Genomic DNA, 12,546 nt, shown 5'->3' on the forward strand with positions numbered 1-12,546 from the left:
TTTTGTTTTTAACCCATATCACACATTAGGTGCTTCTTGGATCATAATTGACAGTTGCACAAAGTTTCCTTCATGATTACCTCATAAAATGGGTAAAATAAAATAGCATTAAAATATGGGTGATTTCTACTGTTTTCCTTTCATATTAGCAGAATGATGACTGGTTTATTTATTTGAACAACTGAGAACTCTTGGTCTCCCTGCAAAAACTTTTGGAATTCTCATGCCATCTGGTGGCCGATTTCATGTACAATGCAGCTTCAACTTTGATTTGTGCACTGAAGTATTAGACACTATGTCTGTGCCCTCTCATCAGCTGTATTTCTGTTCTCACAGCAACTGTTGGGATGTGCTGCTTCCCACAGTATGTATGCCTGCCCCAGGAAGTGGAAATTATAATCTGTAAAGTTTGTAAGAATTTTTTTCCTTTTTAAAGAACAAAAGTTTCTTTAAACTGCATTTTTCCCCTTTAGTAAAGAAATTTATGTAGATCCCGTTTATAAATTTCAATTACAAATAGGAACGATGTCTAAGATCTCTCAGAAGCACTAGAACTAGTTCTCTTGCTTCTGAACTCAGGCATGTTCAAGGTAGAATGATCGTAATCACAAACATCCCTGTTCTGTTCACCTTCATACCAAGGAAATGCTATACAGAAAACCCCTAGATGGTCGTTTTGCTTTTCACATTTGTCAGGGCTTTGTTCTTTTTTTGTTACATGGTTTTATTGAATTTGTAGTTTATAGTAGAAAATAGTGTTTTGTGGCCTTGTTATAGTGATGAACTTATTGAAAAGTAAGCCTCTCTTTATCAAATTTGAACTGGCCAAATGCAGTTGTTTTTTTTCCAGTGATTCTGTAATATGTCCAGGAATTTATTTTGCAGAAACATCATCGAGGTACTTAAAGAATTATCAAGATGGATGTTCCCCTTTAATACTGTTTATAATAACAAAATTAAAAAGTGGAAATTAAATGTTCACCAGAATAATTAAAATATGCATTTCACAATATATACAAATGTCAAAGCATTGTTATTCACCTCAAATTAATATAATGTTGTATGTTTGTTGTATTTCATTAAGAACATGATACAGTGATGTACCATATGATTTAGCACCTATCCAAAAAATACAGGTATATGTAAGTAACCATAGCACAAGATAGATTGTGGTTTTACTCTAACATAAATACAAAGTGTTGTGACAAGAATTAATGCTCTTCTTTTCATCCTTGAAAAAGTATAATTCTTACATTATTAATGTTAGAAACCTACTTTCAATTTAGCCCCTAGGAAGGTGGAGCGTTTTCATTTATACCATTCAAAGCACTTTTTTGTCTTATTTATTCTACCATATAACTCTATTAGGTATGCTGGGTATTTGATACTTGTTTTATAGGTAAAGAAGCCCAGGGATGTTAAGCCTGGATCTCAGTATTGTAATTTATATAGTAGGAAGCCAATGTAAAATTATTGGGGTGGATCTATTCAGTGATACGATGACAAGACTAGAAATATAATCTAAACTCCCTGACAGCAGTGAAGTGAACTTCACTGCTTACAGTCTCCACTCTGCTTCCTGTTAATGTGGCTTTTCCTTGTACTTCAGCATTAGGGCACCAGAGAGAACTGTATATCTGTTGTTGTTTTAAATACTGCTAAGAGATGGGATTATATTTATTTCTGTGTCAGCATACGCAGAACATAAAGACTAGTGTATCTGTTATCAGTTGAAAATTGAGACCTGTCTATATCCTTATAGGTGAAAATTCTGTCAGTCATAAATATTTAAGTTTGGTTTGCAGAAGTTTTCTTTGCGAATGTTTGTCATTTCCAGACTCCTTTGCTAAGATTCTTTGGTTTTCTTTTCTTTTCTCTCTCTCTTTTTTTTTTAAGATTTTATTTTAAAGTAATCTCTGTACCCAACATGGGGCTCGAACTTACAACCCTGAGATCAAGAGTCACATGCTCCACTAACTGAGCCAGCCAGGCACCCTGACTCTTTGATTTTCTTATCTTAGTTTCATAGAGTGTTTTTGAATTGGTTACTCCATAAGTACAGATGGTCTTCAAACTAATTTTATTTTTTAAAAAAAACAAAAAACAGAAAACTAATTTAATTTTTCAGAGCCACTTTTTAGTTTGAGTAGGTACCTAGAACTCTCATGTAGTCTTTTATAGTATCTTTTAATGGTTTTGCTACCATTATTTTAAAGTTGTACAGTATGAAGACATAATTTGTATTTGCTGCATGTTGGCTGATTGCCATTGGCAGATGTTTGCTTTTGAGAACAAAGGAGCCAGAGAAAGTGGTGTGTGGGAGAGTAGGGGATTATTTTGGTAAACTCTAATTTTAAGAATATTTTCAACTTTTTTCTTAAGGTGATGTTTAAGTATATCATTAGTATTATTTTTATAGTTATTGCACATGTGAATAATAAGGTTATCACTGCTTAAGGGAAGCATTAAGCAAAAGCTTACTGTTGGCCTTATTTTCCTTATCTCTGTTATTTTTTGAAGGTACCTTTTTTGGAATTCAAAGGATGTATGATTAAGTATTTTTTCTTTATTACATATTTAAACAAATAAGGCAATAAATATTTGTAAAAAAAAAAAAGTGACTAAATTGAAAGGAAAGAAAACTAATGTTTTTTTGAATGCCTATGTGCTAGATGCCATGCTAAGTGCTTTACAGATATCTAACTTAATTTCACAACAACAGAAAATTAAATTAAATCACATTTTAGGGAGCATATGAGTTTTTTCTAGCTCTTATAAATTGTTTAGTGGATTACATACAGTAGTGATAATATTTTCACATCAAGAGGTAGATGATGATTTTTAAATTTCTGTGATGACTTGAAAACCAGGCATACAAAAGAACCCTAGATTCAAGAGAGGTTGTTTCTAGTATATGTCACAAGAAAATACTTTGCAAAATTAATGAAACATGTTGTTCTACAGTGCAGTTCCTAAAGAGAAGGACAGACAGTGCTTTAAACTTCGCCAAGGAACTGATAAGAAGATTGTCATCTATGTGCAACAAACAACTAATAAAGAACTGGCCATTGAAAGGTAAACATTTTTAGTAAATTCAGCTTAAATATAAATTCTCATTTTTATCAATCCAGTGGAGTAACCATATACTGTATTCAAAAATATATTTGCAAAAATTTTGTCCTCTGGGGAATTCTTTTGGTTATTGAAGTGAATACTTAGTTCACTTTGAATTAGCTCTCATAAATCATCAGCTAATATGCTGACTTCAACTATGTGATAATAAAAGACAAGAGAATTTGTTTCTGTAAGTAAAAGAAGTAAGGTTATTTGGGCAATGCTAATTTATTGATAATTTTAATGTGTCCTTTATCCATCAATAAGAATTTTATTTTTTTTTATTTTTTTATTTTTTTTAAAGATTTTATTTATTTATTTGAGACAGAGAGAATGAGAGAGACAGAGAGCACATGAGAGGGGGAAGGGTCAGAGGGAGAAGCAGGCTCCCTGCTGAGCAGGGAGCCCGATGCGGGACTCGATCCCGGGACTCCAGGATCATGACCTGAGCTGAAGGCAGTCGCTTAACCAACTGAGCCACCCAGGCACCCTATCCATCAATAAGAATTTTAAATGACCTAGTTTACACATCTTTTTTCTGTTATCTTTCTTCCAAATTTATGCCTGTTCTTTCTTTGCAGGTGTTTTGGTCTTCTCCTTAGCCCAGGAAAAGATGTACGAAATAGTGACATGCACTTGTTAGATTTGGTAAGGATTGCTTTTCTTTTTAGGGTTATACACTATTTCCTTGATAAAGGTTTCACTTTATCTCACTTGAATCTGATGGTAAAGCACTTTTGTGAAGGTGTTCTTGTGAGCTATAATAGCAATAAACAAAGATAAAGAATTTCCTTATTTCTGACTTGATATTTACTAGTCTGACCTTAGACCTATTTAGTCTCAGCCTCGGTTTCTTCACTGTATAATGGTGAATAATCCTTGTTTATAATTTAAGGTTGAAGTTGGAATCAGAGAGTTCATGAGGGAAGTGTTTACAAACTATCATGAGTTTTTTAAAAGTAGGTGGTATTAGTATTGTTGCTATTATGTGAAAATCTTTATTTTCAAAACTAAAATTTATGTGATAATTATGCACTTGACAGAAGAATTCAGCATAGATTCAGGTGGTAAATTTCTCTAAATTTGTAGAATTTGATATGATTTGTAAGCATTTACTTTATAATTTTTCAGGAGCAATTGCATAAATAATTGGCACATCTTTAACTGCAGTCGTCTCATTCACATATATTTCTATTTTTTAAAAAATATCTGACCCTCTTTCATATTTTTACATTTTCGTGACTCCTGTTTTTTAAAGGCAGCAAAATGGGAGCTAGCTGTTGTTCCTTTATTTTGGCATTAATGTTTGTTTTTACTATTTTCTTTAGGAATCTATGGGCAAAAGTTCGGATGGAAAGTCCTATGTTATCACTGGGAGCTGGAATCCAAAATCTCTACCTTTTCAAGTTGTAAATGAAGAAACTCCTAAAGGTGATGCAGATTATTGATACCATGAACAGAAATTTTGGTCCCAAAAAGATACCCAGGCCTTAGGACCACTTATTTGACAAATATCAGTGTTTTTTAATTCTGGTGAAACCAAAGGATTTGTATAGATCTTTGAGTTTATTATTAAATTTGACCTTGTATTAACAAAGTATCATTTTTCCCCACTTATTTTTCCCTCCTTCTCAATTTTTCACTTCCCTGCTTCCTTTTCTATTCATGTACTTATTTATATACAGAATTCTAAATTTTATTTTTAACATATGCACATATGGTTAAAAATTAAAAGGATATAGAGGGGAAAGTAAAAATTGACCATAGTCCTCAGGGCCCCACCCCAAGAGGACCATTGTGACCAGTTTCATATGTAGCTTTTCAGATATTTTGTGCAGAAACCACCTTTTTCAAGTTATTTCCTACTCTTCCTGAATGCCATTTAGTGGCTGTATAATATTCTATCCTGAAAATGTAACATTATTTGCTTTAACTAGTGCCTCCTGTTGAGCATTTATTTTTTTTCCCTTCATTTTTTCTTTTTACTCATAGCACTATAGATAAATGGATAAGTTAGCCAAGATTTTAAAAGTTGAGAATTCCCAATGTTGGTGAGAGTGGCATGAAGAGGCCGTATGCCACTTTTGCAGATCAGTCTGACAGAACATTTCATAAACTTTTATGTAATGCTGTCACTAATTCCAAGGAGTCTACCCAAGCAAAGAATTCTCAATACAGAAAAAGTTTTCAAAACAGCAATTTATCTGATTATTTTAGATTTTGATTTAATTAATGGATCACCTTAAGCTATCTTGAAAGTTTGTGAGAAAAGTAATTACTTTTACATTAATTGTATGAGCAAAGATATTTCCATTTTTTTATTTGCTTCTCCCCCTCCTCTCTCTCTAGATAAAGTGCTGTTTATGACCACAGCTGTTGATTTGGTAATAACAGAAGTACAGGAGCCTGTTCGATTTCTCATAGAGACAAAAGTCCGTGTTTGCTCACCTAATGAAAGATTATTCTGGCCCTTCAGCAAACGTAGTACTACTGAAAATTTCTTTTTGAAACTAAAACAGGTACTACACTTTTCTATAAATATGGGAGGGAGGTATAGATAAGAAAGGAGAAACTATTTTTGAGGCTGATTTATCATCAAGCTATCACTTATATCTTTAAACAGTCATGTGTATTTTAAACATATTAAGAGGAAGAATTGTCTTTCATTTTTCTCCACGTATTTATCATTTTTCTTGCCCTTCATTTCTTCCTCAAGAACCAGGTTCCTGTCTGATCTTACTTGCCTTCAGTCTGAAGAACTTATTTTAACATTTCCTTTAGTGTCGATCTACTGAAGTCATTAACTCTTAGACTTCTTTATCTGAAAATGTTTTTATTTCACCCTCATTCCAGTGGGATATTTTCACTGGCTGTAGGATTCTGGGTTGACATTTTTTTTCTTCTGGCACTTTAGAGATGTCCTCTCACAGTTGCCTGGCTCTCATTGTTTCCCATGTGAAGTCAGCATGCATTTATTGATATTGTTTCTCTGTATGGAATGAGTCATTGTTTCCTGGCTGCTTTTAAAATTATTTTTTATCTTTGGTTTTCAGACATTTAAATATGATGTGCCTTAGGCATGGTATTCTTTGTCTTCCTTGTGATTTGCTGAGCCTCTTAAATTTTTTTTTATTTATTTGACACAGAGAGAGAGGGAGGGAGGGGGCACACAGGCAGGAGAAGCCGGAGAGGGAGAAGCAGGCTCCCCCCTGAGCAGGGAGCCTGATGCGGGGCTGGATCCCAGGAGCCTGAGCTGAAGGCAGATGCTTAACCTACTGAGCCACCCAGGCGCCCCTGAGCTTCTTGAATTTTTAAATTTGTTTAAATATTTGTTTTGTTTTGTTTTGACCAATTTTGAGGAAAATCTGCTTTGTTATTCCTTTCAACCTTTTTTCCTGCCCCATCTCTCTTTTCTCTCATAGGATTCCAGTTACATATATTTTAGTCCTTTTGATATTATCCCGCAGATCTCTAAGGCTCTGTTTTTAATTAAATAATTTTTTTTCTGTTTTTTCTTCAGGTGGGATATCATTTTAACTCTCTTTTGACATGTCTTAAAGCTGGCTTGCCCCTTTCTTTTATCATCCCCAATTTTCTGTTAAGTTCATTCAATGAATTTTTTTTTTTAATTTCAGATCTTGTACTTTTTATTTCTAGAATGTCCATTTGGTTCTTTTTTTTATAATTTCTATTTTCTTATGAGATTTCCTCTTTGTTCTTTCAAGAAGATTTTCTCTTACATCCTTGAGCATAATTATAATATTGCTACTTTAAAAATCCTTAACTGCTAATTCTAAAGTCTGGTGAGTCACATTGTCCTGTTTCTTTGTCTAGCAATTTTGGATTATATGTTAGACATTTTTAATAATAGATTATTATAGTCTATTATGTTATGGTCTCTTCTGAGTATCAGTTTAAAAAAAAAAAATCTGTCAGTTAATTTGGTCACATTCCATACTCTTATTTTACCTGTGGTGGGCAGTAGATGAAATCTGTTTCCTTTTAGCTTTTCTTGGCCTCAGATGCCCACTACTTTTCCTTTCTTTTGCTTTCCTTTGTATCAAAACTTCTTGAAAAAAAAAAATCAAGTCCATAGTGACCTAAATTGCTAAATCTAGTGGTCAGTCTGAGTCTTCATAGTCCTTGGCCTTTGAGCAGTATATAACACGGATGATCACTCCCCCCTTCCTTATCCCTCTTTCACTTAGCCTTCAGGACATCTCAAATTTACCTCACCCCCCCACCAATCCCTAGAATGCTCTCCTTACCTGTCTTTACTGTCTCAGTTCATGGACATCTTCTCCTAATTGTTGCTGAGGCCAAGAATTTTACTTTCATTTTTCACATCCCATATCCAGTCAGTCAGGAAATTCTATTTACTTTCAAAATCTATTTAGACTCTGGCTGCTGCTTAGCATTTAGATTACACTAACCTCATCTGAATTGTCACCTTTACCTGAGCTACTGTAGTAGCCTCTTCACATCTCCCTGTTTCTTTTTTTGCCCCCCGCTTCATATATTCTCAACACAGCAGCCTAAGATCAAATCAGATCACTTTTCTGCTCATAACTCTTTAAACCTATTCTGTGTAAAAGCCAGAGTCCTTTTCAGTGGCTTCTAAGACCCTATGTGATCTACTGCCTGTTATACCATCAACTAATTTCTCTCTTACTGCTCTTCTTCCTTGCTTCTTCTGCTCTAGCCATGTTCTCGGGGCCTTCGCTATTAACTGTTTCTTCTGCCTTAATGCTCTTCCCATTTCCCACTTGCTATTATTCATCTCTTTCAGGTCCTCATCTTCTTCAAATCTGTGCTCAGATTGACATCTTAATAATGCCTGACTGCCACATGTAACACTGCAGTTTGTCTGCTCTTAACTTCCAGGATATCACATAATATACTTAATTTTATTTTGCTTATTATCTATTTTCTCTGTTAGAAACCTCTACTAAGGCAGTAGAAGTTCCTGATCTGCCTCGTTCACTGATTTATCCCAAGCATCTAAAACATAGTAGTTCTCTATAAATAGTTGCTGAATTGATTTTATTGACATGTAACTTCATTCTTGAGTTTTACAAAATTACAGTGTTGCTTGTGGATTTACTTGAGTATACTTTCTGATAGCAATAAATATTTTAGTTCAGTGTATCCAAGTTAGCCCTTTTGGTTATAGTTAGAAAAAGGTGGCAAACAGAACAGGAATAGAGATTTCTCTTCAGTGTTGTCTTAGGAGACAGAAAGTAAACCTGGGCCCTAGCACTATTCTCCCAGCTCTTCACTGTGGCAGCAGAAAAGGATTAGCATAGGCTTATCAACTAGAAGTTGGCTTTGGAATCAGAGTATATGGATATTACCACTGACTAGCAAGTACCTTCAATTCTGTGAGCCTGTTTACTCAGCTGTAAAATGGCAGTGATTGAATCTTCCTCATAGTGTTATTTGATATTGAGAAACTATATAACACATTTGGCATATAGTATGTTCTTCATACATTTTACCTGTTATTGAGAGGGACTGTGGAACCTAAGTGGGGCAGAGAAAGAATAAAAAATATTAAGTCATTGAGATGCCTGGGTGGCTCAGTCAGTTGGGCATCCGACTCGATCTCAGCTTGGGTCTTGATCTTAGGGTTGTGAGTTCGGGTCTCCACTCTGGGCGTGGAGCCTACTTAAAAAAAAAATACTAAGTTATGAAATCAAAACAACATTGATTATTATTAGTGGATTAGTCCCAGAAGAAGAACACTTCAGAAAGAAAACTAATTTACAGGTATTATTTTAAAAATTTAGGGAGTAGAGGGGGCGCCTGGGTGGCTCAGTTGGTTAAGCGACTGCCTTCGGCTCAGGTCATGATCCTGGAGTCCCTGGATCGAGTCCCGCATCGGGCTCCCAGCTCAGCAAGGAGCCTGCTTCTCCCTCTAACCCTCCCCCTCTCATGTACTCTCTCTCATTCTTGCTCTCTAATAAATAAATAAATCTTTAAAAAAAAAAAAAATTTAGGGAGTAGGGATGATTCTTAAGTGTCTAGAGTAAGAGATGATAAATAGAAATTAATTCTATAATAATTTTAGAACAAAATTATATGTAAGAAAACATATTCTCTTTAGAGTTCTGTCTCTTTAATCTTAGTGAACATAAATAAGATTCCTCTGATCTTGCTTTTCCCTTTAGGTCTTAAACAACCTTATATTCAAAGACTGCATGAGTTTACAGGAATATTACTTATGTGGTTTGGTCTAATATAATGTATCTTAAGTAGGCTAATAAATGACTTAGGCAGAGTAAAGTAGCCAGAAACACATATACCTGAGACCTAGCCCAATAGGCTACTCTAGAATCTCTGTTAAGGTTACAAGCTAAACATAGGCCAAGTTGTCAATATTTTCTTTGCAAAAAGCAGAAGTTTATATGTGGAAGCTAGGGAGGAGAGCAGGGAATTCCTGAGAATCTTTCATTTTTTTTCCTTATTTGGGTAAGTCTTATTTTGGGGGGGGAGGAGTTTTGTGAGGGGTGGGGAATGGGAAAGAAGAGAGAGAGTGTGAAGAATTTGAGCAGCTTGTCGCTGTCTTAGTGCACTTAGAGCACTGTTAATCTCATTTCTTGTAACAATAAACTAAGTTTATTCCCTCCTTTACATTCATGGCATTAAAAAGTAATAGCTACAGTGGTTGAGAGCCTACTGTGGCCATCACTGTACAAGCTACCTTGACTTTTTCTGTCTTACATAATTTTTACAGTGAACCACCGAGGATAGTATTTTCAGTTTTATAGATCCAGAGATGTACAATCAATTTTATGGAATGTTGTGTGAACAAGATGCATACCTGAGCTTTCTCAGCGTTCTCAGTCAGGATTCTTTCCGTAGAAACATCCTCCCTTTGTCTGTCTTTCTGTAAGAGTATTTTTAGGATTTACTTAAATTAAGGAGAATTTAAAATTTTAACCCTTTTGCAGTTCTCATCAGACTGAAAAGGAAACAGTGGTGCAGACCAAATTTTTAAAATATATATATAGTTTCTGTTGTTGTCAGTATGGGAAAATAATTATAGAAAAATTTTTAATACGTGTTTAAAAATTGATTGTTTCTCCTATCACTAAAATTACCTGATGACTCAGTAACTCCTCTTAAGCATGGAAGCCTTCCCAACTGTGAGTATTATTATATTAAGATGGCATCATATTAGAGAAGAAACTTTTAAAATTAGTGGGGAAAGAGGCACCTGGGTGGCTTAGTCGGTTAAACGTCTGACTCTTGGTCTCAGCTCAGGTCTTGATCTCAGCGTCGTGAGTTTAAGTCCTACACTGGGCGTGGAGCCTACTTAAAAAAAAAATAATGCAGAAATAATTGTTTTCTTGGATTTAAATATTTAGAATATTGTTTACTAAAAGAGGAAAAAACTGGTCTGAAGACTAGGTTTTCCAACAGTAACGTAAAGTGAATTTAAGACGAGCTAAGCATTCTTAAAACTATAGAATTACAGAATTTTATTGCCAAAGAGATTCTAGGTGTCTTAGAATCTTTTATGAAATTATTTTATAAATGAAGCTGATGTCTACAAGATGAAGTATGCGGCCAACATCACATAGACAAGTTATTAGTATGACCATATTAGAAACCTGAGCCTCTTATTTCTCTTTGGGGTGTGTGTGTGTGCGTGTGCATGCCTGCATACACAGGCATACGCACACATATGCAGTAAACCACTGAACCTCTCAAGGTGAAAAATATGGAAATGCTTTCTGTACTGGAGATCTTCAACTGCTAAATCAGGGGGCACATGATATCATGTAGTATTCTGCTGTTCCTGGGAAGTGTGATCACTGGGTTAAGGTGGTGACCACTGGATTTCTCCTTTGTAAAAGTAGTTTTTGCATTTAGCAAGTACTATTTGGGGTGGTTCTTTGGCAACTTCCAAATACCCTGTTCCTCAACAACTTTCTAACTAATGGTTTTAGCATCCTTTAGCATTGATGATCCTTCAGTCAGTTGAGTTCATTCACATATTTTCAATAGTAATTTCACATTACAGAGTTTTCTTCTTTTACATTTATATATGTTTCTAATATTGAATATCTTAAATACAATAACCGCAATATATTTATTTGCTTTATCCTACTTTATCAAAGAATTAAAAAACAACAGTATTGCAGGAAACACCCTTAATACAGATCTTTCTTTTATTGCTCCTAGCAAATATATAACAAAATCTTTATAAGCTTGTAAAATGTTAAGAAAAGGTACTATTATATTTGTTTTTGAAATACAGATTTTAATTACTTAAAATTTCAGTGAGGAGAAACATATATTAGTACAATTAATGATGGGGTAATTAAGCATTCATTAATAAACTTGTACCATTTCTAAAATACAGATGATGCCACGCTGCAATTTGTGTACAACTTACATTGTACAAACTTCTTTTAATTGGAAATAAGACCCATATTTTCATATCAGTATATAAAAATCAATATGTAAACCTCTAAATGAAAAGGTTTTCAGAATATTTAGCATATTCTGAACTTTTCTATAGGTGCTTAAATTTGGGGGAAAATGTTTATTAATATAACTGTAATATGTAGGTATAACATAAAAATGGATGTATATAATATGAAATTGAGTCAGTATAGTTTCAAATTTCCATTTGTTGATATTCATTCCAAAAAAGTCAGTATTGCAATTAATAAACTATTGAGTGAAGTTTAAGATTTTATGGAACTTTTTTCCCCTTTGAACATGTTCCAGTATGATTATAAAATGTGTATTGTGTTCAAAAGTTAATTGGAAAAAAAATTTTTTTCATTATAGTTACGTTACCATTTGACATATATCTAGGTTCATTTGTTTCCATATTTTCAATTTGGGGACTTTGGATCTTTTATTTGGTTTAATTTTTTGAATATTTAAAATATATACAGTGGTACAAACGTCAAGATTATGTAAAAATGTACTCAGAAGTCTTAACTTTCATTCATGTTTCTCCATCCAAACCCATAGGTAACCAGTATTAGTGGTTTCTGGGTTATCGTCCCAATGTTTCTTTTTGGGAAAATAGTAAAATACTCCTATGTATTTTTAATTCCCCCCCCTTTCTTTTAAAGATTTATTTATTTAACAGAGAGAGACACAGAGAGGGAACACAAGCAGGGGGAGTGGGAGAGGGAGAAGCAGGCTTCCTGCTGAGCACGGAGCCCGATGTGGGGCTCGATCCCAGGACCCTGAGATCTTGACCTGAGCCGAAGGCAGACGCTTAACGACTGAGCCACCCAGGCACCCCTTTAACTCCCCTTTTTAAATACAAACTAGCCTGTGTACCGTCCTGCACCTTGCTTTTTTAACTCACTATATCTTGCAGATCATTCCACATCATTTCATAGAGATCTTCCTCATTCTTAATGGCTACATAGTACTTTGTTGTTTGGATGAATCATGATT

The 12,546-nt window shown here is 34.4% G+C and overlaps 1 protein-coding gene across 4 annotated transcripts in view; it reads left to right on the plus strand.

Annotated features, from left to right (window-relative positions):
- RABGAP1 (RAB GTPase activating protein 1) overlaps nt 1-12,546 on the plus strand; it is a 155,411-nt gene that overhangs the window by 50,640 nt on the left and 92,225 nt on the right. For all 4 annotated transcript variants that reach the window (XM_021691691.1, XM_021691689.1, XM_021691692.2 and 1 more), the window contains exons 7-10: nt 2,965-3,075; nt 3,696-3,762; nt 4,443-4,545; nt 5,464-5,633. In XM_021691691.1, the coding sequence (XP_021547366.1) occupies nt 2,965-3,075; nt 3,696-3,762; nt 4,443-4,545; nt 5,464-5,633 (451 nt within the window). The remainder of the gene's footprint in view (nt 1-2,964; nt 3,076-3,695; nt 3,763-4,442; nt 4,546-5,463; nt 5,634-12,546) is intronic.

The sequence above is a fragment of the Neomonachus schauinslandi genome, chromosome 13, assembly GCF_002201575.2.
Source record: "Neomonachus schauinslandi chromosome 13, ASM220157v2, whole genome shotgun sequence".
NCBI classification, from domain to species: Eukaryota; Metazoa; Chordata; class Mammalia; order Carnivora; family Phocidae; genus Neomonachus; species Neomonachus schauinslandi.